At 44.5% G+C, this 20,576-nt stretch overlaps 1 protein-coding gene across 1 annotated transcript in view; it reads left to right on the forward strand.

Moving 5' to 3' along the window:
• Positions 1 to 661: 661 nt before the first annotated feature.
• capn3b (calpain 3b) overlaps positions 662 to 20,576 on the forward strand; it is a 34,883-nt gene continuing 14,968 nt past the window's right edge. Inside the window, exons 1-16 of the mRNA XM_038968442.1 lie at positions 662 to 673; positions 954 to 1,307; positions 8,918 to 8,987; positions 10,414 to 10,532; positions 12,317 to 12,450; positions 12,697 to 12,865; positions 12,967 to 13,050; positions 13,667 to 13,764; positions 13,948 to 14,025; positions 14,148 to 14,308; positions 14,502 to 14,674; positions 15,363 to 15,374; positions 15,841 to 16,049; positions 16,557 to 16,593; positions 18,140 to 18,169; positions 19,844 to 19,936. Coding sequence (XP_038824370.1) covers positions 662 to 673; positions 954 to 1,307; positions 8,918 to 8,987; positions 10,414 to 10,532; positions 12,317 to 12,450; positions 12,697 to 12,865; positions 12,967 to 13,050; positions 13,667 to 13,764; positions 13,948 to 14,025; positions 14,148 to 14,308; positions 14,502 to 14,674; positions 15,363 to 15,374; positions 15,841 to 16,049; positions 16,557 to 16,593; positions 18,140 to 18,169; positions 19,844 to 19,936 — 1,833 coding nt within the window. The remainder of the gene's footprint in view (positions 674 to 953; positions 1,308 to 8,917; positions 8,988 to 10,413; positions 10,533 to 12,316; positions 12,451 to 12,696; positions 12,866 to 12,966; positions 13,051 to 13,666; positions 13,765 to 13,947; positions 14,026 to 14,147; positions 14,309 to 14,501; positions 14,675 to 15,362; positions 15,375 to 15,840; positions 16,050 to 16,556; positions 16,594 to 18,139; positions 18,170 to 19,843; positions 19,937 to 20,576) is intronic.

Raw genomic sequence — 20,576 nt, forward strand, 5'->3', positions numbered from 1 at the left:
TGGTACCCTTTCCCAGATCTGTGCCTCGACACAATCCTGTATCGGAGCTCTATGGACATTTCATTCGACCTCATGGCTTGGTTTTTGCTTTGACATGCTCTGTCAACTGTGGGACCTTATAAAGACAGGTGTGTGCCTTTCCAAATTATGAGGAAAATGTTTTATTTAATCCATTTTAGAATAAAGCTGTAATGTAACAATGTGGAAAAACGGAAGGGGTCTGAATACTTTCTGAATGCACTATATATCCTATGGTTATTGTTTCCCTCAGATAAACCTGGTTCATGTTTATCAATGCTCTGCCTGGTGCATACCGGTAAAGGCTACAGTGCACACCACCCAGATGGACGCAGAGAACGACAGAGAGTCATGTAAAATGCTTTTGCAATCCACAGGTTCAATTCATCATCCTCATCAGCTACACTACAGGGCCACCACAAATCCATTTCACAACCCAACAACTCAAATTCAATCAGCAAAGTTGTTCTTGACTGTGGCTGATATCAGGGAGAGACATGGTAAAGTTAGCGTAGGTATCATTACACGGTATGTATAATATGGGGCATTGGTATGTGGGGCCTGCTTGCCCAAGCTCAAGCCTGCTTTCCCAATCTGCCATCTCCCACCTAGTGAATTGTAGACCTTCACTGTAGACTTAGAAATGTTTGGAGCGGTAGTCCTTTTCAGAGCGGCCTCCTCCCCACTTTTCAAGGGGCCTATTTATAGACCTGCAAAGGCAAAAGTGACAGTGTGTGTTTATGAGTGTGTGTTGGAGGGTGCGTTTGGTATTGTGAGTGCCCCCAGCATATAAAGGAACTGAGAGTGAGAGGAAAGCACGAGGAAGGACGAAGGGAAGTTTATCAGGGATGTTTTGCAAGTTCATGCTCTTGCATTGAAATCTGAAAAGAATCCTCACTTTCATTCATTTGGACTGACTAACATACATACTAAAGGGGGCAGCTCACACTGATAGGGGGAACGAGGACACGCATAAGGGGAAAAACAAAGCCAAGATGGCCCTTATTGAGGAAACTTCAGTGAAGGTGGCGTTGGAAACTGAAGCATCACCTGATGTGCCTGAGGGTAAGACTGACTACCCCTTCACGGCCAGTAACAGTATCTACACTGCCATTTTGAGCAGAAACGAGGCCGTCAAAGATGCCAAGCGCCTGAAGAACTTCTTGGAGTTGCGAGACAAATACGTACACAAGAAAGTCCTGTTTGAAGACCCTCTGTTCCCACCCAATGATTCCTCTCTTTGGTACAGCAGCAAATTTCCCATTGAATTTGAGTGGAAGCGCCCAACGGTGAGTGCCATCTGTTTTCCCACTAGCAGGGGTGAAGTACGCCTTGCCTCAAGGTTGGAACTGTACCTGTATCTTGGGGTAGGATATGTTTAAATTTACATAGTCAATTGAAGGTGCTATCAGAGCATATCTATCAGGGCTAGAAAAACATATACAAATTGTAAAGCTGTTAAGATGGAACTTATATTGCAATGAAGACTGCACCACTGTATCACAAAAGGAAAAGAAATAGATAGTTAGGTTCTACTAGAGAACATCTCTGTCCTTTTTGAGTAAGAAATGCTTTTGGTCAATGGGTCCCTGGTTTGAGCCCAAGTCGGGCCAGGGATGGGACCTACTCTGTTACACCTACCACCCCAGCTCTTGATGAAGTGTGTCAAAGTAAAAAAAACATATTAGGGCTGAAGGCTGCAGACAAGTAGATTAACAAAAACAGCAACCCACTTGTGGTAAGGTATTATCAGTCAGCCTAAGATCAAATCTCTCTTCATTAGCTGCAAAAACATTGTTATGACATCACTTCTGGTAAATAACCTGGGGGAAAGCGAGAGCAATTCTGCTGAATATTTGTGGGCTCATAGCTGCGGATCATCAGGTTCTAGAATCACAGACAGCTGAGACTCTGCAACAGGCAGGCCTCACCACAGTACCACCAGTCACGTCACGAGGCTTACAGCGAGAGAGCAGAGGGAGATTTGGGATATCATAGTCAACCAATAATCAGTCTTGTTAGGCAGTGTGCTGTTACAAGACTCTCCGACTGGCAAAACCAGTGTATTTTTGACTTTGCAGTCTTAGCATTCATGTAAGTCAACAGTATGTGAATCTTATGTTGTAGTTGTTGGCGGATTCTCATTCCAAGATGAAAAGAATGATAGGGTAACACGTTACCTTAAAGCCTGCAAGTGTAATGCAGTTATAATGCATTATAATGCTGTTATAATGCATTATAATGCAGTTATATTGCGTAACACTTGTCGTAAGCATGCATGATGATCCCTTACAATGTCTTATTACCATCTCTTGATGATCCTGACTAAATACAATAACAGCCATTTTGAGTCAGTTGAACATTTTACTTCATAGAGAGATAACATATTATAAACCTCACAATAATCCTTGTAATAAGACATTGTGAAGGCTCATACATGGGTGTGTTTGCATTTCTATGGAACACTTTAGTCATTTAGCAAAAGCTCTAATCTGGAGTGACTCATGTTAGTGCATAAAATTGCTTAAGCCCACAGTTGGTGTTACTCAGATGTTTTCCAGTCATGGAATGTCATAGGACTAATGGAGTCTTACTGACTTGCAGTCATGATAGCTTGACATCGATGTGACCAAGTTTCACTTAAAGCCAAAGGGTCAACATTATCCAAGGTCTAAATCAGGGGTATGAGGTTAGCCTTCCTGTGAACCCATGGGGCACCTCATGTGATGAGGTAGGAGCCAAAAAGGGGTTTACTGCTGGAGTGGACAGGCTGACCTGACATTCTATCCACCATAACTCAGATCTTTACTAACTTGATATTGAAAACTTGGTTGAAGGCCCAGATTTACTAAGCCTTTGCATCAGACGCAAACGTTGCACCTGCCTCATTCAGGGATTTAACACCTAAAACAATGCTAAAACTCATTCTGGGATAGTCACCTCATGAAGTGTCCTGAGGTAAGGAATGCTTTTTTTTATTATCAAGGCCGTCATTTGAACACTTGATTCTCTTTTTTGTTCAAGCTGGTCTGAATGGTGTTTTGGTACGCTTTCGTCCCATGTGTAAAAAACTATACCACACCATGTCAACCATACATACCCATCCATTACCATGCCTTGAGACGTTAAAAGACATGCCTTCAAAATGGTTCTTAAAAAGGGGCAATCTGCAGTTGCTACATCAAAAAAAAAAAATACTTATAAATTAATGATTTGTACCCACTGATTCTTGAAGAATATAACTTATAAATGCCTCAAGAGCTTAGTTAAACGTTCGTACCCCATAAGAACCTAAAATATAAGCTTGTGTAAACAATGTATAACCTCAGAATATGGTTAAAGCTATCATTTTGATCTCTTGGCTGGTCAGTCTTAGCTCTGTCTATGTTGATTGGTTACATTTCTCCAGGCCCATCCCTCAGCTTCATACCAAAACAGAGGCGGGGTGGCCCACTTTTTTATTGTTTTCTAATGCGGATTGCACCTTTAAATGTATTTAGATGTCTTGAAAATTTGCAATATCTCAAACGGTCTCAATACATCTTAATTTTATGTCTCAAGATGTCTGGAGACATCTTAAGACAAAGATGATGGCTTGGTATGTACCAACAGTATATCCAACCCTATTTTTCCAGATGGTGGATATAATTAGAACGACTGTACTGTATGTTATATATAACCACCCCGGGGAGCTCCGTAATTTGGCCCTGATCAGGTTGCAGAAAAAATTTGATAAATTTGCCATTGGGTCAAAACTATACATTTATAAATCCACCAGGAGTGATGAAGTTCAACCATTTTAAGCCCATGCGAGTTCAACTCTCTCACAAGGTCAGCAGTAAGACTGGTCTAAGTTGGCGGTGAAGCAATCGTTCTTGGCACACTTAAAGGTGTGGAGAAATCATGTTGGTGCATGTGGATCCGATCCAAGTATTTGTCAATTTGCTGACTCGTTCCCTTGAGTCATGGCTGAGTCATGACTGAGTCGTGAAACTCAAGCCCTGTTTATAATGACCTCCTCCAATACTGCTTTAACATATGCTTCCATAAAACAAGATGTGACCACTACACACTCCTACAAACACCAAAATATATCCACACCAATGTCAGAACCTCACATTTCATTCAGGCATTATTATGTACTGTAGATGGACTTTCACTTTCTCTATCGTCAATACTGAGATCAAGACCTGGGTTCAAATAATATTATAACAATATTTCAGCTGTGCTTGATTGAGCTTTCATGGTGCAATGGAACCAACGGAATAGTCCCTAAAGCACAAAGCCCACCCTTCTTGCACTACAGGCAGGCCAAACTATTTGAACATGGTTGTAGTTCAACTCATTCCCCTCAACGTAGATCCTTTGGCATTCAATCTTTGTCCAGGTTAAGTGAGATGTCCAGAGGTATTACCAAATACATTAACCCTTGGTAGGAAAACTCTAGAGGTTGTGACCTGTGACAGCTGCTTTTATGGCAGAGGTCATAATTCACTAGGTTGTCTCATTCATGGTTGTAACTAGTATTCTTCAACCCAACCAGAGAATAAGAGCAACCAACCAGACTCTGAAACAACCCCAGGGGTCCAGTCCTCTCCCCAGAGGTCAAGTCCTCTCCCCAGGGGTCAAGTCCTCTTCTCTTCTATATAATTTCCTGTCGCCAGACTGCTTCGGTGCAAATTCTTCCTATTTTTATAATTTCGTTTTTAAGGAAAACCTGCACACTGTGTTTGCCAGGCGGTATCATTTGTTTATGTGCATGGTCTTCCTACTTTTAATCCTGTCTTGAAATGACTGTGCAAGCAAACCTACAGTATTTTTATACTGTTAGGCCTTTACATGACAGAGTTTACATCCGGTCACCAGCTACGTTGTACTGTAAAACTGGATGTAAAGTTAAACACAATACCTATTTGTGCCAGCCCTTCCCAGCTCTGTTGGCATCCTAGAAATACAGTAGAACAACTATTTCTATGTTTGGTATGAGGACCCCACTTTAAGGCCGCTATTGCATTTAGCTGTATCACTTAAAATAGCTGTGAGCAGATGACTTGGTCTACTGTTACTATGTTTTCCCTATGGATCTATCACTTATCACTTACGTTGTGCAAAGAGTTTTTTGGCAGGGCCTTGCATCCCTCCTTCATTTTCCACTCATGAAGACATGATTGAAAAGTGAGGTTGACTCCAGTTTTGTATGCATGTGTTTTGACCAACGTTTTATGCCTGGGCAACACCTGTTAATCACTATAGGAGATTATATCAAATTAACTTCTCTTAGTTGCTTAGTTGGGTCGGAAACTTTCCCGGAAATTTCCAGAAATTTTCAGGACATTTTTCATGGTAAATTAAGCCCGGGAATTTTGGGCATTTTGCTTAAATTCATCAAAAAAGATAGCTTATAACAGTGAACCTTTTTTGTGGGATACACATAAGGCAATTCTAGGTCTTGTGGCATATTTTAGTCAAACTATCCCCAATTCAATGGAATTGCAACCCTCTGCATGCACAGTGCATTCTTCCATCACATGTGCTGTGCACTCTTCCATCACATGTACAGCTGATTCTCAAGATCTTGCACACTAATGAGATGCTACTGAGCCCACACTACTACACTGTCTTAGCCAAGGACTACATGCTTTCTGGTAAGTTTTGATTACAATACTGGCTGGGGTGAATATATTTTATATGACATAAATAATTTTTTGTTAACTAGTAAATAGTAGCCTACAGCAAAGTGTGTCTAAATCATTTCTAACTTGTGAACAATTTCTGCTAGTTAGTTTTTGCTACCATGTGGGTTTTAGCTTGCTTGAGCCTGCTTACTAAGGAGTGTTAATTAACATGTTTCCATACATGTTTCATTTCAAAACATTTATCTTACAAAGGAGTTGTTTAACTGCTTAACTATTTACCTGTACATGGAATTGTATTTGTTAAAAAAAAAAAAAAAAAGCCACGTACGCTATCTGATCTGTGATGACATTTCACTGCAGCTAATGTAGAAGGAAAAGCTGTGTACATTTGCAAATACTGTGCCAAATCCTATATGAAGAACGCAACAAAGATGCAGAATCATCTGGCCAAGTGCATAAAGTTCCCTCAGCGCTCACAACAAGCAACCTCTGACAAAAGTCCCTTTACTTTTATTTGAGGTGACAATGATGAATCAGACACCTTATCGATAGAAACAGCTCATGGTCCTCCTCAAATCAGAAGTTTTTTTTACTCAATGGAGGAACGTAGTCAGAGAAATGCTGATGAATGTCTTGCTCGAGCTGTGTATGCAACTGGTTCACCTCTGATGCTCACAGGCAATGTGTATTGGAAGAGATTTCTGAATATTCTTCGCCCAGCATACACCCCTCCAACCAGACATGCTTTATATACTCATTTGCTGGATGCAGAGTTCAACAGAGTTCAAGTGAAGGTCAAGCAAATCATAGAGAAAGCAGACTGTATTGCAATCATCTCTGATGGGTGGTCAACTGTTCGTGGGCAAGGAATAATTAACTACATCATCTCCACCCCTCAACCAGTATTCTACAAGAGCACAGACACAAGGGACAACAGATACACCGGTCTCTACATTGCAGATGAGCTGAAGGGAGTTATCAATGACCTTGGACCACAGAAGGTATTTGCACTGGTGACAGACAATGCTGCGAACATGAAGGCTGCTTGGTCTAAAGTGGAGGAGTCCTATCCTCACATCACACCCATTGGCTGTGCTGCTCATGCATTGAATCTGCTCCTCAATGACATCATGGCACTGAAAACAATGGATACACTCTACAAGAGAGCCAAGGAAATGATTAGGTATGTGAAGGGTCATCAAGTTGTAGCAGCAATCTACCGCACTGAGCAGTGAGAAGAATAAGAGCACCACATTGAAGCTGCCCAGCAACACCCGTTGGGGTGGTGTTGTCATCATGTTTGACAGTCTCCTGGAGGGGAAGGAGTCTCTCCAAGAAATGGCCATATCACAGTCTGCCGATATGGACAGCCCCATCAAGAGGATCCTCCTGGATGATGTCTTTTGGGAGAGAGTGGTAAGCAGCCTGAAACTCCTGAAACCTATAGCAGTAGCCATTGCACGGATTGAGGGAGACAATGCCATCCTGTCTGATGTTCAGACTGCTTGCAGATGTAAGAGAAGAAATCTGTACTGCCCTGCCCACTTCACTGTTGCTCCAAGCAAAGGAAACTGCAGTTTTGAAATACATCAACAAGCGTGAAGACTTCTGCCTGAAGCCCATACACGCCGCAGTGTACATGTTGGACCCCAAGTATGCTGGCAAGAGCATCCTGTCTGGTGCAGAGATCAACAAGGCCTATGGTGTCATCACTACCGTGTCTCGCCACCTTGGCCTGGATGAAGGCAAGGTTCTTGGCAGTCTGGCGAAGTACACTTCCAAGCAAGGGCTTTGGGATGGAGATCCAATATGGCAGTCGTGCCAACATATCTCATCAGCCACCTGGTGGAAGGGATTTTGTGGATCTGAGGCTCTTTCCCCTGTTGCCTCCATCATCCTCCAAATCCCACCAACATCTGCCGCCTCAGAGGGCAACTGGTCCTTGTTCGGGAACACGCACACCAAAGCACGCAACAGGCTGACCAATACAAGGATTTTAAAAATGGTGGCCATCTGGGCAAATTTGAGGCTTTTTGAGCCTGACAACAAGCCATCCTCAACAAGGTTGGAAAGTGACAGTGAAGATGAGGCCTCAGAGTCTGATGTTCAAGAAGTGGACATTGAGGAGGTCCAGGGAGAAGACATGGATGCCTGACAGGAAGACAACCACAGCATTAGTTTCTGGACTGTCACGAATCCCGCCGAAGATGGTGCCTCTTCCTGTTCGGGCGGCGCTCGGCGGTCGTCGTCACCGGCCTACTAGCTGCCATCGATTCTCTTCTTTTTGTTTCTGTTAGTTTGGGCTGATTGGGTGCACCTGTTTTGAGTTTAGTTTTGTGGGTAGGCTATTTAAGGGCAGTAGGCCCGCTGGCTTTTGTGCGGGCTTGTTATTCTGTGTGTATTCGTGTGGATTTTGTCCTTGTTAATTGTGGACTGGATGTTGACGCGCCCTATTGTTTTGTGGCGTAGCCGTCTCGTTTATATTCTATTTTGGAATATTAAAGTATATCCACTTGCTCGAAACTACCCTGCTCTCTGCGCCTGACTCCTTCATTCACCATTGGAAACGTAACATGGACTATCATTTTACAGATGTATGTTGAAAACGTTTTTGGGAGATCATTGGTGATCATTCAATATTCCCCTTCTTTTGTTGTTCGGTGAAATCATCCCATGTGAAGAGTCAACTCATTTACTGAAAGTTCAATTTGTAAAAAAAAAAAATAATAATAATATTGGAAGGATTTAATAATTTGCAATTATGTATACTTATGATAAGGTAAAAGGTTTATGCTTCTGTCTCCATATATGGTACATATATCCAATGCAAAAAACATCTACATTTAAATAGTATTAATATTAATTTGCATATATTTCAGTTAATTCCCACGGAAAGTTTCCACCTCTGAATATTCCCCAAAATGTGCAACCCTAGTTTCTGCCAAAGTACACCAGCCTATGTTAGGCCTTCAATCTGTGCATAAGACAATAATTTATCCATCTAGTAATGTAGCTTGATATCTTTTTAAGTCATGTTATTATCATGGTACAGTCAAGATATTCCTCACAAGACATAGTACTATCTGATAATAGATTGACCCTCTCACAAGACATAGTACTATCTGATAATAGATTGACCCTCTCACAAGACATAGTACTATCTGATAATAGATTGACCCTCTCACAAGATGTTCCACACCCCGTAGCACATCCCAACAACATTGCTATGGCTACAGCTGTTTTTCTGTTTCTTTGTTTGGCAGGAAATCTGTGACAACCCCCAGTTCATCATAGACGGAGCTAGTAGGACAGACATCTGTCAAGGAGAGCTGGGTAAGACCACAGAAATCATGCACTGTATGACATCACTGGGTAAGACCACAGAAATCATGCACTGTATGACATCACTGGGTAAGACCACAGAAATCATGCACTGTATGACATCACTGGGTAAGATCACAGAAATCATGCACTGTATGACATCACTGGGTAAGATCACAGAAATCATGCACTGTATGACATCACTGGGTAAGATCACAGAAATCATGCACTGTATGACATCACTGGGTAAGATCACAGAAATCATGCACTGTATGACATCACTGGGTAAGATCACAGAAATCATGCACTGTATGACATCACTGGGTAAAACCACAGAAATCATGCACTGTATGACATAACTGGGTAAGATCACAGAAATCATGCACTGTATGACATCACTGGGTAAAACCACAGAAATCATGCACTGTATGACATCACTGGGTAAGACTCTTGTTGCTAAAAGTATGCTCATGGTCGATGGTATGAAGCAGCAACATCTGACTAATAACATCTGCACAGTACTGTAGACAAGTACAAGTAGACAGTGAGGATTCAGCATTGAGTCATGCCAGACCTGGATGTGAGAAAATCAAAAGTTAGACAGGTGTTATCTAACAGCACAAATAGCATTTGCTAATTAGCGGTCCCTGTTCAAACTGAAGCCATAGTGTCTCGGCACAGTGAAAAAGGAGAGGGCAGACAAAGTTTGCGAAGCACAGACAGCTGGGGATGCAATTAAGGAGCTCTTGTGTTGAGAGTGAGGATGGAAAGATGGTGTGAGAAATTAAGGCACGAGAGACGAAAAGTTACCCCCCTAGTAACCACACTGTTCACTGTAAAAGACTGACACCTGCAGCAGGGTGTGTGTGTGTGCACAGCGTGCGTGGGGTGTGTGTTGCGCTTGGCATGCACTTGTGTTTGAGTGCTGTGTAACAGAAACCCCTCTCCCATAACATCTGCTAAATGCCTGCTTGAGAACGCACTGGGGCTGCCGGGGTCAAACTACACCAGACCATGTTTTTGACACAGTTCAGAAAATAGCCATGCAAGTAGATACCCTTACTTAAGCCGGGCATAGGAGTCAGTAGTATATAGTGGTCCTGATTCAGCCATGGTACTATGTACTTACTATATGGTCTCAGCCTCTTTGCTGTAGGTAGATGTAGCACTGTAGGCTACTGTTTCTGTCTGGGGGTTCATTCACTCTAGATCACACCTCAAGGAGCCGTGTTAATAAAGAATGAAAATACACATTCCATAGCGCTACATAGTCCTATATCCACTTACAGTTGAATTCAGTGCTATGATCAGGGTCATATTCATTAGGCACCAAAGGGAAGAAAACTGACTGAAATGGGCTGGGAGTACCTGAACTTGTACAATAATAAAACGCTCATTTTTTATTTTTCGAGGCAAAACGTTTTGTTGTTCCCTGCAGGTGACTGCTGGCTGCTTGCTGCTATTGCTTGTCTGACACTGAATGACAAGCTGCTGTACAGAGTTATCCCACCAGACCAGAGTTTCACAGAGAACTACGCTGGTATCTTCCATTTCCAGGTACTGTATGGTCATGGTCAAAATCACCTGGGAACTATTCAATCGATATATGTAGACTCAGGACCTACTAAACTCAGAAAAAAAAGAAATGTCCTCTCACTGTCAACTGCGTTTATTTTCGGCAAACTTAACATGTGTAAATATTTGTATGAACATAAGATTCAACAACTGAGACATAAACTGAACAAGTTCCACAGACATGTGACTAACAGAAATTGAATAATGTGTCCCTGAACAAAGGGGGGGTCAAAATCAAAAGTAACAGTGAGTATCTGGTGTAGCCACCGGCTGCATTAAGTACTGCAGTGCATCTCCTCATGGACTGCACCAGATTTGCCGGTTCTTTCTGTGAGATGTTACTCCACTCTTCCACCAAGGCACCTGCAAGTTCCCGGACATTTCTGGGGGGAATGGCCCTAGCCCTCACCCTCCGATCCAACAGGTCCCAGACGTGCTCAATGGGATTGAGATCCGGGCTCTTCGCTGGCCATGGCAGAACACTGACACTCCTGTCTTGCAGGAAATCACGCACAGAACGAGCAGTATGGCTGGTGGCATTGTCATGCTGGAGGGTCATGTCAGGATGAGCCTGCAGGAAGGGTACAGCATGAGGAGGATGATGTCTTCCCTGTAACGCACAGCGTTGAGATTCCCTGCAATGACAACAAGCTCAGTCCGATGATGCTGTGACACACCGCCCCAGACCATGACGGACCCTCCACCTCCAAATCGATCCCGCTCCAGAGTACAGGCCTCGGTGTAATGCTCATTCCTTCGACGATAAACGTGAATCCGACCATCACCCCTGGTGAGACAAAACTGCGACTCGTCAGTGAAGAGCACATTTACCAGTCCTGTCTGGTCCAGCGACGGTGGGTTTGTGCCCATAGGCGACGCTGTTGCCGGTGATGTCTGGTGAGGACCTGCCTTACAACAGGCCTACAAGCCCTCAGTCTAGCCTCTCTCAGCCTATTGCGGACAGTCTGAGCACTAATGGAGGGATTGTGCATTCCTGGCTTAACTCGGGCAGCTGTTGTTGCCATCCTGTACCTGTCCCGCAGGTGTGATGTTCGGATGTACCGATCCTGTGCAGGTGTTGTCACACGTGGTCTGCCACTGCGAGGATGATCAGCTGTCCGTCCTGTCTCCCTGTAGCGCTGTCTTAGGCATCTCACAGTACGGACATTGCAATTTATTGCCCTAGCCACATCTGCAGTCCTCATGCCTCCTTGCAGCATGCCTAAGGCATGTTCACGCAGATGAGCAGGGACCCTGGGCATCTTTCTTTTGGTGTTTTTCAGAGTCAGTAGAAAGGCCTCTTTAGTGTCCTAAGTTTTCATAACTGTGATCTTAATTGCCTACTGTCTGTAAGCTGTTAGTGTCTTAACGACCGTTCCACAGGTGCATGTTCATTAATTGTTTATGGTTCATTGAACAAGCATGGGAAACAATGTTTAAACCCTTTACAATGAAGATCTGTGAAGTTATTTGGATTTTTACGAATGATCTTTGAAAGACAGGGTCCTGAAAAAGGGACGTTTCTTTTTTTGCTGAGTTTATATCTTATTCATGTTTGCCAAAAAATATTCCCTGTACTGAATATAAATCACTGAACCTTCCGTAGGGCACACTTAAAAAAAAATGCAATGGGAATATGAAACTCTGTGATCTAATTACAGGTAGAACCTCCCTGTGTCAATATTTTCTTCTCATTTTCTGCTTACTGAACACAACCCAGCTCTCACTCCCTCTCATTACCTCCCATGCTGTCCATTGTCCCGCAGTTCTGGCGTTATGGCGAATGGGTGGACGTCGTGGTGGACGATCGTATCCCCACCTCCAATAACCAGCTGGTGTTCACCAAGTCCTTCAGGAAGAACGAGTTCTGGAGCGCTCTGCTGGAGAAGGCTTATGCCAAGTAAGTGTGAATGATGATGCCACAACACAAGTCTATTAATAATACACCTTGTGGAAAATAAGAGTGCTCAACAACAACAGCAGCAACGACAACCCAGCCTCTGCGTCTCTGTCGACCTGTATAACCTGGTTCAGATTGACCAAAGTGAATTCACACCTTTGTATTCTCCACTTAATCATTCAAGATGATGTACAATTTGTAATGGTTACTATGAAATCATAAACTGTATGGTTGTCTCCTGGTCAGGTTGCACGGTTCCTACGAGGCCCTGAAAGGTGGCAACACCCTGGAGGCCATGGAGGACTTCACTGGGGGTGTGACAGAGTTCTTTGAGATGTCCGAGGCTCCAAAAGAACTCTACAAGATCATGAAGAAAGCCCTGGAGAGAGGCTCTCTGATGGGCTGTTCCATAGACGTGAGTCAGTCTGCTCTGTGCTTTCTACTGTGACTGAACCCAGGCACCACACGACCCTGTATCTCTGTTCTGATGGTCTGTCCATCCTATCTCTCTCGCAGGCCTTGCTGCCGAGTCACTGCGAGACTGAAACTGCGAATGGACTGGTCAGAGGCCACGCCTACTCTATCACTGCACTAGAGGAGGTACGGTTATGGTCATAGAGCCACTAGACGAGGTACGGTTATGGTCATGGAGCCACTAGACGAGGTACGGTTATGGTCATGGAGCCACTAGACGAGGTACGGTTATGGTCATGGAGCCACTAGACGAGGTACGGTTATGGTCATGGAGCCACTAGACGAGGTACGGTTATGGTCATGGAGCCACTAGACGAGGTACGGTTATGGTCATGGAGCCACTAGACGAGGTACGGTTATGGTCATGGAGCCACTAGACGAGGTACGGTTATGGTCATAGAGCCACTAGACGAGGTACGGTTATGGTCATGGAGCCACTAGACGAGGTACGGTTATGGTCATGGAGCCACGGTTAAAGCCAAAGCCTCTGGTCAAACCTCTACCAAACTGTAACTTAGCACTTTACATTATTAGACAGACAAACAACCTGAACCAATGTTATTGTATTGTTGTTGATTGAATCTGTACATTGCACTCTAAAATAGCATAAAATAAAACCTGGCATAAAACAAATAAATAAATAAAGAACAACAACTCTATGAATATGTTACAACACAGTATCTACTAATATGAGGTGCGGGTCAAACTGTCTTTCACTGCTGACCAAGGGTGTCTTTCTTAGTGTGACAAGCTTAAGGTTACCAAGGATACCAAGATTCGCCTAGTTCAAATGCGGAACCCCTGGGGGATGGTGCTATGGAAAGGGCCGTGGAATGCAAAGTGAGTGCAGAATCAATCAACCAACCAATCAACCAATCAATCCTTCGAATCAATAAACAATCTATCATTTTTATTCTTCCAGAAACTGGTTGTGCAGCAAGAGAAACATAGAATACATAACATAGTCATAACATAACAACATAGCCTACATGTAACAAGGGGACTTTTATTTTCTCTCCACAGGTCCAAAGAATGGTCCACCATCTCCAGCTCAGACAAGGCCAGGCTGAAGAAGAAGACGGTTGAGACGAGCGAGACTTGGTGAGCTGAACGAAGCCCTCTGATAATTGTCAATGTTTCTGACATCAGGGCTGGGCACTGTAACAAAGGATTTCTGTGCAAATGGATAAACAACAATCTATTCTACTATATTCTCCGTATAGGATATCCTTTGAGGACTTCAAAAAGAACTTCACCAAGCTGGAAATCTGTAACCTGACCCCTGACACACTTCTGGACGACAAGTCCCATAGCTGGACGGTGGCGGTCAACGAGGGCCGCTGGGTACGAGGCAGCTCCGCCGGGGGCTGCAGGAACTTCCCAGGTACAAGGTTGACTTTGGGCTGTAAAAAATAGTGTTTGAACTATACTGATTTGTAGTGGTGCACATCATGGTTATAATGCCTGCTTCATTCTGCTTCAACTACACACTTCCCCAGCTGCTTGTTAGCCAAAACTAGTACCTAGTAAGAACGAAGACATTGAACCCCACTGACCACGTCTCTGATGTCCCACAGACACGTTCTGGACCAACCCGCAGTACCGCATGCGTCTGTACGAGGAGGACGATGACCCCGACGACCCCGAGCATGTGGCGTGCACCGTCATGGTGGCCCTGATGCAGAAGGGCCGGAGGAAAGACCGCAGCAAGGGTGCCAAGCTTTACACCATCGGATTCTCCATCTACGAGGTGGGTTATACCTCCTGATAAACCACAGGACACAACTGTGATCACCTAACCAGGATAAATGCTAGGACATTCTTCTGGGTTGTGACCAGTCGGTACAAAACAAGATACATATTTTCGAAAATGAGTGGAAGGGGGCGAAACTACTGAAGAAATATTCACATTTATTTACCATTTCAAAACATGTTGCTATGGTGCGCCCTACTGAACATGGCCCAGGTCAGGTGGTATGGTTAGGAAAACTCCTAGCCCTAGCATTTAAAATCAAATCAGTCATATATTAATATTGGTTAACCCAGAATTAAAATAGTGCGTAATTTGGTCAGATGCTCAACTAGCTTCTGGAGGGAAGCGTGTTAGAAATTGAGATTTCTGGTTTGCGAAGTCTCCATCCTCGCGAAAGGAAACTCTCAGCCAAAGAGCTAATCGCTCGAAACGTAAGCCTGTTTGTATGTTCGTTCAATAAATGATCAGATCTATACAGAAACTGAGTGCTCCCTTTTCTTTATTTTCCTGGATAGTCACCCATTGACGTGTCCTGGGGCAAGGAATGTTTTGGGGATTTTCAAGTCCCTCAGTCGAGCACCTAATTCCCTTTTTGTTCAAACTGGTCTGGAGCGTGTTTGGGTACACTTTCATTCCATATAGGCAATGTAGTCATGGTGATACTGACTTGTGTTCTTGTCCTCAGGTGCCCAAAGAGGTATGATGGCCAGGGAATGGAGGACCTTGGTGTGATGATGTCAGAGCTGATGTCAGAGCTATCCCAGTAGTCACCTGACTGTGGTCAAAGTGCTACTTATGTGTGTCAGTCTACCTCCGCTTCAGAACGTAAAACTAGGTGTACCTCTGTCATAAATTGTAGCTGTGTCTTGGGGTTACTAGTGTTCATCATGAAACCTTAGTTATAAAATAGCACTAACAATACACAAGAGACTTTCAGATAGCAATACAGATTATTTTAGCAGAACTGCATCAAATACATATGTGAAATACTTGAAAATATTCTACCCAGGTCTGCCTTAGACATTTGTTTTATTCTATTATACTGATTCAGTAATTTTTTAAATTCCTTTATCTAGTATGATAAGTCAGTGCCTGTGCATCCCCCACCTGTCCCTCCTCTCTTTCTATACCCCCATCCTCTATCCCCCTCTCTCTCTCTACAGATGATTGGGAGCCAGCAGCACCTGCAGAAAGACTTCTTCCTTTACAATGCCTCCAATGCCAAATGCAAGTCCTACATCAACCTGCGTGAGGTGAGCGAGCGATTCTGCCTGCCCCCCGGGGAGTACGTGATCATCCCTTCAACCTTTGACCCCCACGAGGAGGGAGAGTTTATCCTTAGAGTCTTCTCCGAGAAGAACAGCACCTCAGAGTGAGTGACTGGGAGTGGAGAGAGAAAGGGGCTGCTATGATAGAAGGGTTAGGGGAGAGAGAGAGGGGCTGCTATGGTAGAGGGGTTAGGGGAGAGAGAAAAGGGCTGGTCGGCTATGGTATAGAGGGGTAGGGGAGAGAGAGAGAGAGAGAGAGAGAGAGAGAGAGAGAGAGAGAGAGAGAGAGAGAGAGAGAGAGGGGCTGCTATGGTGGCAGGGTATTTCAGTGTGTTGGTGTTTCTATGAATGAGTGTGTGGATGAATTTGTTTCTGTGGGTGGCCATTTATGTGTGTGTGTGTGTGTGTGTGTGTGTGTGTGTGTGTGTGTGTGTGTGTGTGTGTGTGTGTGTGTGTGTGTGTGTGTGTGTGTGTGTGTGTGTGAGTCTGACTGCATGTGGGTGCATGTGTGGGTGGCATGCCAGTCAAGAGTGACAGAAAAAATTAAGCTTCCATGCTTTCGATCTTGTGCCTTCGATGGTGATGAGTAATGTCTGTCTGTTCTCTTTCAGGGAAACCGAAAATACAATTAGGTCAGACCACATAGAGGTTAGTAAATGGACTCACATCTCTCTCTCCTCTCTCTCTGACCTGCCACTGGCATTAAACAAAGCATGTGTGTTCATATATGCTGATGCTTCAACCATGTCCGCATCAGCAACCACAGCTAATGAAGTCACTGAAACCCTTAAAGAGTTGCAGTCTGTTTTGGAATGGGTGGCCAGTAATAAACTGGTCCTGAACATCTCTAAAACTAAGAGCATTGTATTTGGTACAATCATTCCTTAAGTGCTAGACCTGGTAATACAGTTTACAATACAGTTTACAACCTGGTAATGAATGGTGTGGCTGTTGAACAAGTTGAGGAGACTAAATTACTTGGCGTTGCCTTAGATTGTAAACTGTCATGGTCAAAACATATAGATTCAATGGTTGTGAAGATGGGGAGAGGTCTGTCCGTAATAAAGAGATGCTCTGCTTTTTTGACACCACACTCCACAAAGCAAGTCCTGCAGGCTCTAGTTTTATCTTATCTTGATTATTGTCCAGTCATGTGGTCAAGTGCTGCAAAGAAAGACCTAGTTAAGCTGCAGCTGGCCCAGAACAGAGCGGCACGTCTTGCTCTTCATTGTAATCAGAGGGCTAATATTAATACTATGCATGCCAGTCTATCTTGGCTGAGAGTTGAGGAAAGACTGACTGCATCACTTCTTGTTTTTATAAGAAACATTAATGAGTTAGAAATTCCAAATTGTTTGCATAGTCAACTTACACACAGCTCTGAGACACACACTTACCCCACCAGACATGCCACCAGGGGTCTTTTCACAGTCCCCAGGTCCAGAACAAATTCAGGGAAACGTACAGTATTATACAGAGCCATGAGTGCATGGAACTCCCTTCCATCTTATATAGCGCAAGTGAACAGCAAACCTGGTTTCAAAAGACAAATAAAGCCACACTTCGCTGCACAACGCCTCTCCCCCATGTTACCTACTTGTTGTGTGTATGTACTGACATGTATGTGTAACTGATAGATGCACACACACACTACGTGTTCATGTTCATTGTAAAGTGTTTTGTCTGTAATGTATTTTTCGTGTGTCGGACCCCAGTAAGATTAGCTGTTGCCATTGGCGTCGGCTGATGGGGATCCTAATAAATCAAATCAACCTGTTGTCCATATGCACCTGTTCATGTCTGTATGTCTGTGTCTTTGTCCTCCACCTACCATTAATACATCACTCAAACGTGAATGAAAAATATAGTCCCACCACTTACAATCTCTGTCTCTCTCCATCTTCCCCTCTCTCTCTCCCCTTCTCTCTCTCTCTCTCTCTCTCTCTCTCTCCCCTTCTCTCTCTCACCCCCTCTCTCTCTCTCTCTCTCCCCTTCTCTCGCTCTCTCTCCCCTTCTCTCTCTCTCCCCCTCTCCCCTTCTCGCTCTTTCTCCCCTTCTCTCTCTCCCCCTCTCCCCTTCTCTCTCCCCCTCTCCCTCATTACTATTACTGAACAGGGTTTGATCGTTCATTGTTCATTTCAATGTTAACTTCTCCATTTCATTTTTATTTTCCATTTCTGCCTCACGCCGACAGCAAGGCAAAAACAGGACAAAGAAAGGAAAGGTACAGTGTGTGCATCATCATAGTTTCTTTTGTTTTAACCAAATTAAGACGAGACATTGAATATTGGATGTTTTTCATGACGTCCTCTTTCACTTCTCGCAAGATGAAATAAAAGGCCATTGCGACCAGTGTCATTTCACATGTAGACTTGAAGCCAATTGAACATTAGCCCGGTGGTCCCTGATCTCTTTGAGCTGTGAAGCCCAACTCCTACGGCCATTACTATACCAAACATAGGAGTTGGCTATACAGCACAAACAGAAAGGGATCCAGGCTAATGGAAATGTTGGTCTATGTCCAGTAAGCTTACTGTCATTTTCTTCTTCTATTCTGTGTCTTCCACCTCTACCACCAATCATCTCTAACCCCTGTGTCACACGTCCACCTCTACCACCAATCATCTCTAACCCCTGTGTCACACGTCCACCTCTACCACCAATCATCTCTAACCCCTGTGTCAAACGTCCACCTCTACCACCAATCATCTCTAACCCCTGTGTCACACGTCCACCTCTACCACCAATCATCTCTAACCCCTGTGTCACATGTCCACCTCTACCACCAATCATCTCTAACCCCTGTGTCACACGTCCACCTCTACCACCAATCATCTCTAACCCCTGTGTCAAACGTCCACCTCTACCACCAATCATCTCTAACCCCTGTGTCACACGTCCACCTCTACCACCAATCATCTCTAACCCCTGTGTCACACGTCCACCTCTACCACCAATCATCTCTAACCCCTGTGTCACACGTCCACCTCTACCACCAATCATCTCTAACCCCTGTGTCACACGTCCACCTCTACCACCAATCATCTCTAACCCCTGTGTCACACGTCCACCTCTACCACCAATCATCTCTAACCCCTGTGTCACACGTCCACCTCTACCACCAATCATCTCTAACCCCTGTGTCACATGTCCACCTCTACCACCAATCATCTCTAACCCCTGTGTCAAACGTCCACCTCTACCACCAATCATCTCTAACCCCTGTGTCACACGTCCACCTCTACCACCAATCATCTCTAACCCCTGTGTCACACGTCCACCTCTACCACCAATCATCTCTAACCCCTGTGTCACACGTCCACCTCTACCACCAATCAACTCTAACCCCTGTGTCACACGTCCACCTCTACCACCAATCATCTCTAACCCCTGTGTCAAACGTCCACCTCTACCACCAATCATCTCTAACCCCTGTGTCACACGTCCACCTCTACCACCAATCATCTCTAACCCCTGTGTCACACGTCCACCTCTACCACCAATCATATCTAACCCCTGTGTGTCACACATCCCCATTCACCTTCTCCCCTGCCCTCTGGTCAACTTCAACTACCCCCTCCCACTGTTCACCCCCCCCCCCCCCCCCACTACCACCCCCCCAAACCACCACCACCATCCACCCCACCCCACCACCACCACCACCACCACTACCACTACCACTACCACCACCACCATCCACCCAACCACTATCCACCCAACCACTACCATCCCGCCACCATCCACCATCCACCCAACCACTACCACCACCACCACCACCACCATCCACCCAACCACTACCATCCCGCCACCAACCACCCAACCACTACCACCACCATCCACCCAACCACTACCACCCCACCACCACCACCACCACCACCACCATCCACTCAACCCCAAGCCCATCGTGTTTGTATCAGACAGAGCGAAGGCCAACAAGGAGATTGAGCAAGATGACATCGAGGTTCAGAAGGAGAAGAAAGAGAAAGTCAAGGTTGTTCTCCTTTGAGAGAGGAAGGGGGCAGAGGGGAGGGGTGTTTGTGGTGAAACCTATTGTGATGGCATGTGTTTGTCAAGGTGGCCAAGACAGGGAGGGGATTGGGGGGCTAGTGTTTAAATTGGGCGGGAATTTGCACAATAATAAGAGTCTAGTAGCATCAGTTGTGATGTGTGTGTAGCATGAATGTATATGTGTGTGTAGCATGAATGTATATGTGTGTGTTTATGCGCGTGCACACACCCAAACCATGTCAGTGAAGTTGCACTTGACACAATTCCACCTGTAGGTATTTTACACCATTTTGCATTCTCCAATATAGCCATTAGCACAGCGTAACCTCTGACCTACCAAAATACGGGGTCAGTGACAGGGCTGAAACCAAATCTACCCCAGGCCACATGCATCTCCTGTCCTGACCAGGGAGAGACTTCCAGACACCCCCACTGATCCACAATCAGCTCTAAAAGGTCAATCTATCTCCAGTAACAATGCACCTGTTCTCAGAACTGTGTATTTACATACTCATATTTGCCGTTGTTTGGTTACCATGGTGTTTGGTTACCAATACTCTGGTGGAAAGGGGTAATGAATAAACAAATGATAGACATTAAGGGCAGATTTTACTTTTGCCATT

The sequence above is a fragment of the Salvelinus namaycush genome, chromosome 29 (genome assembly GCF_016432855.1).
Source record: "Salvelinus namaycush isolate Seneca chromosome 29, SaNama_1.0, whole genome shotgun sequence".
Taxonomy (NCBI): domain Eukaryota; kingdom Metazoa; phylum Chordata; class Actinopteri; order Salmoniformes; family Salmonidae; genus Salvelinus; species Salvelinus namaycush.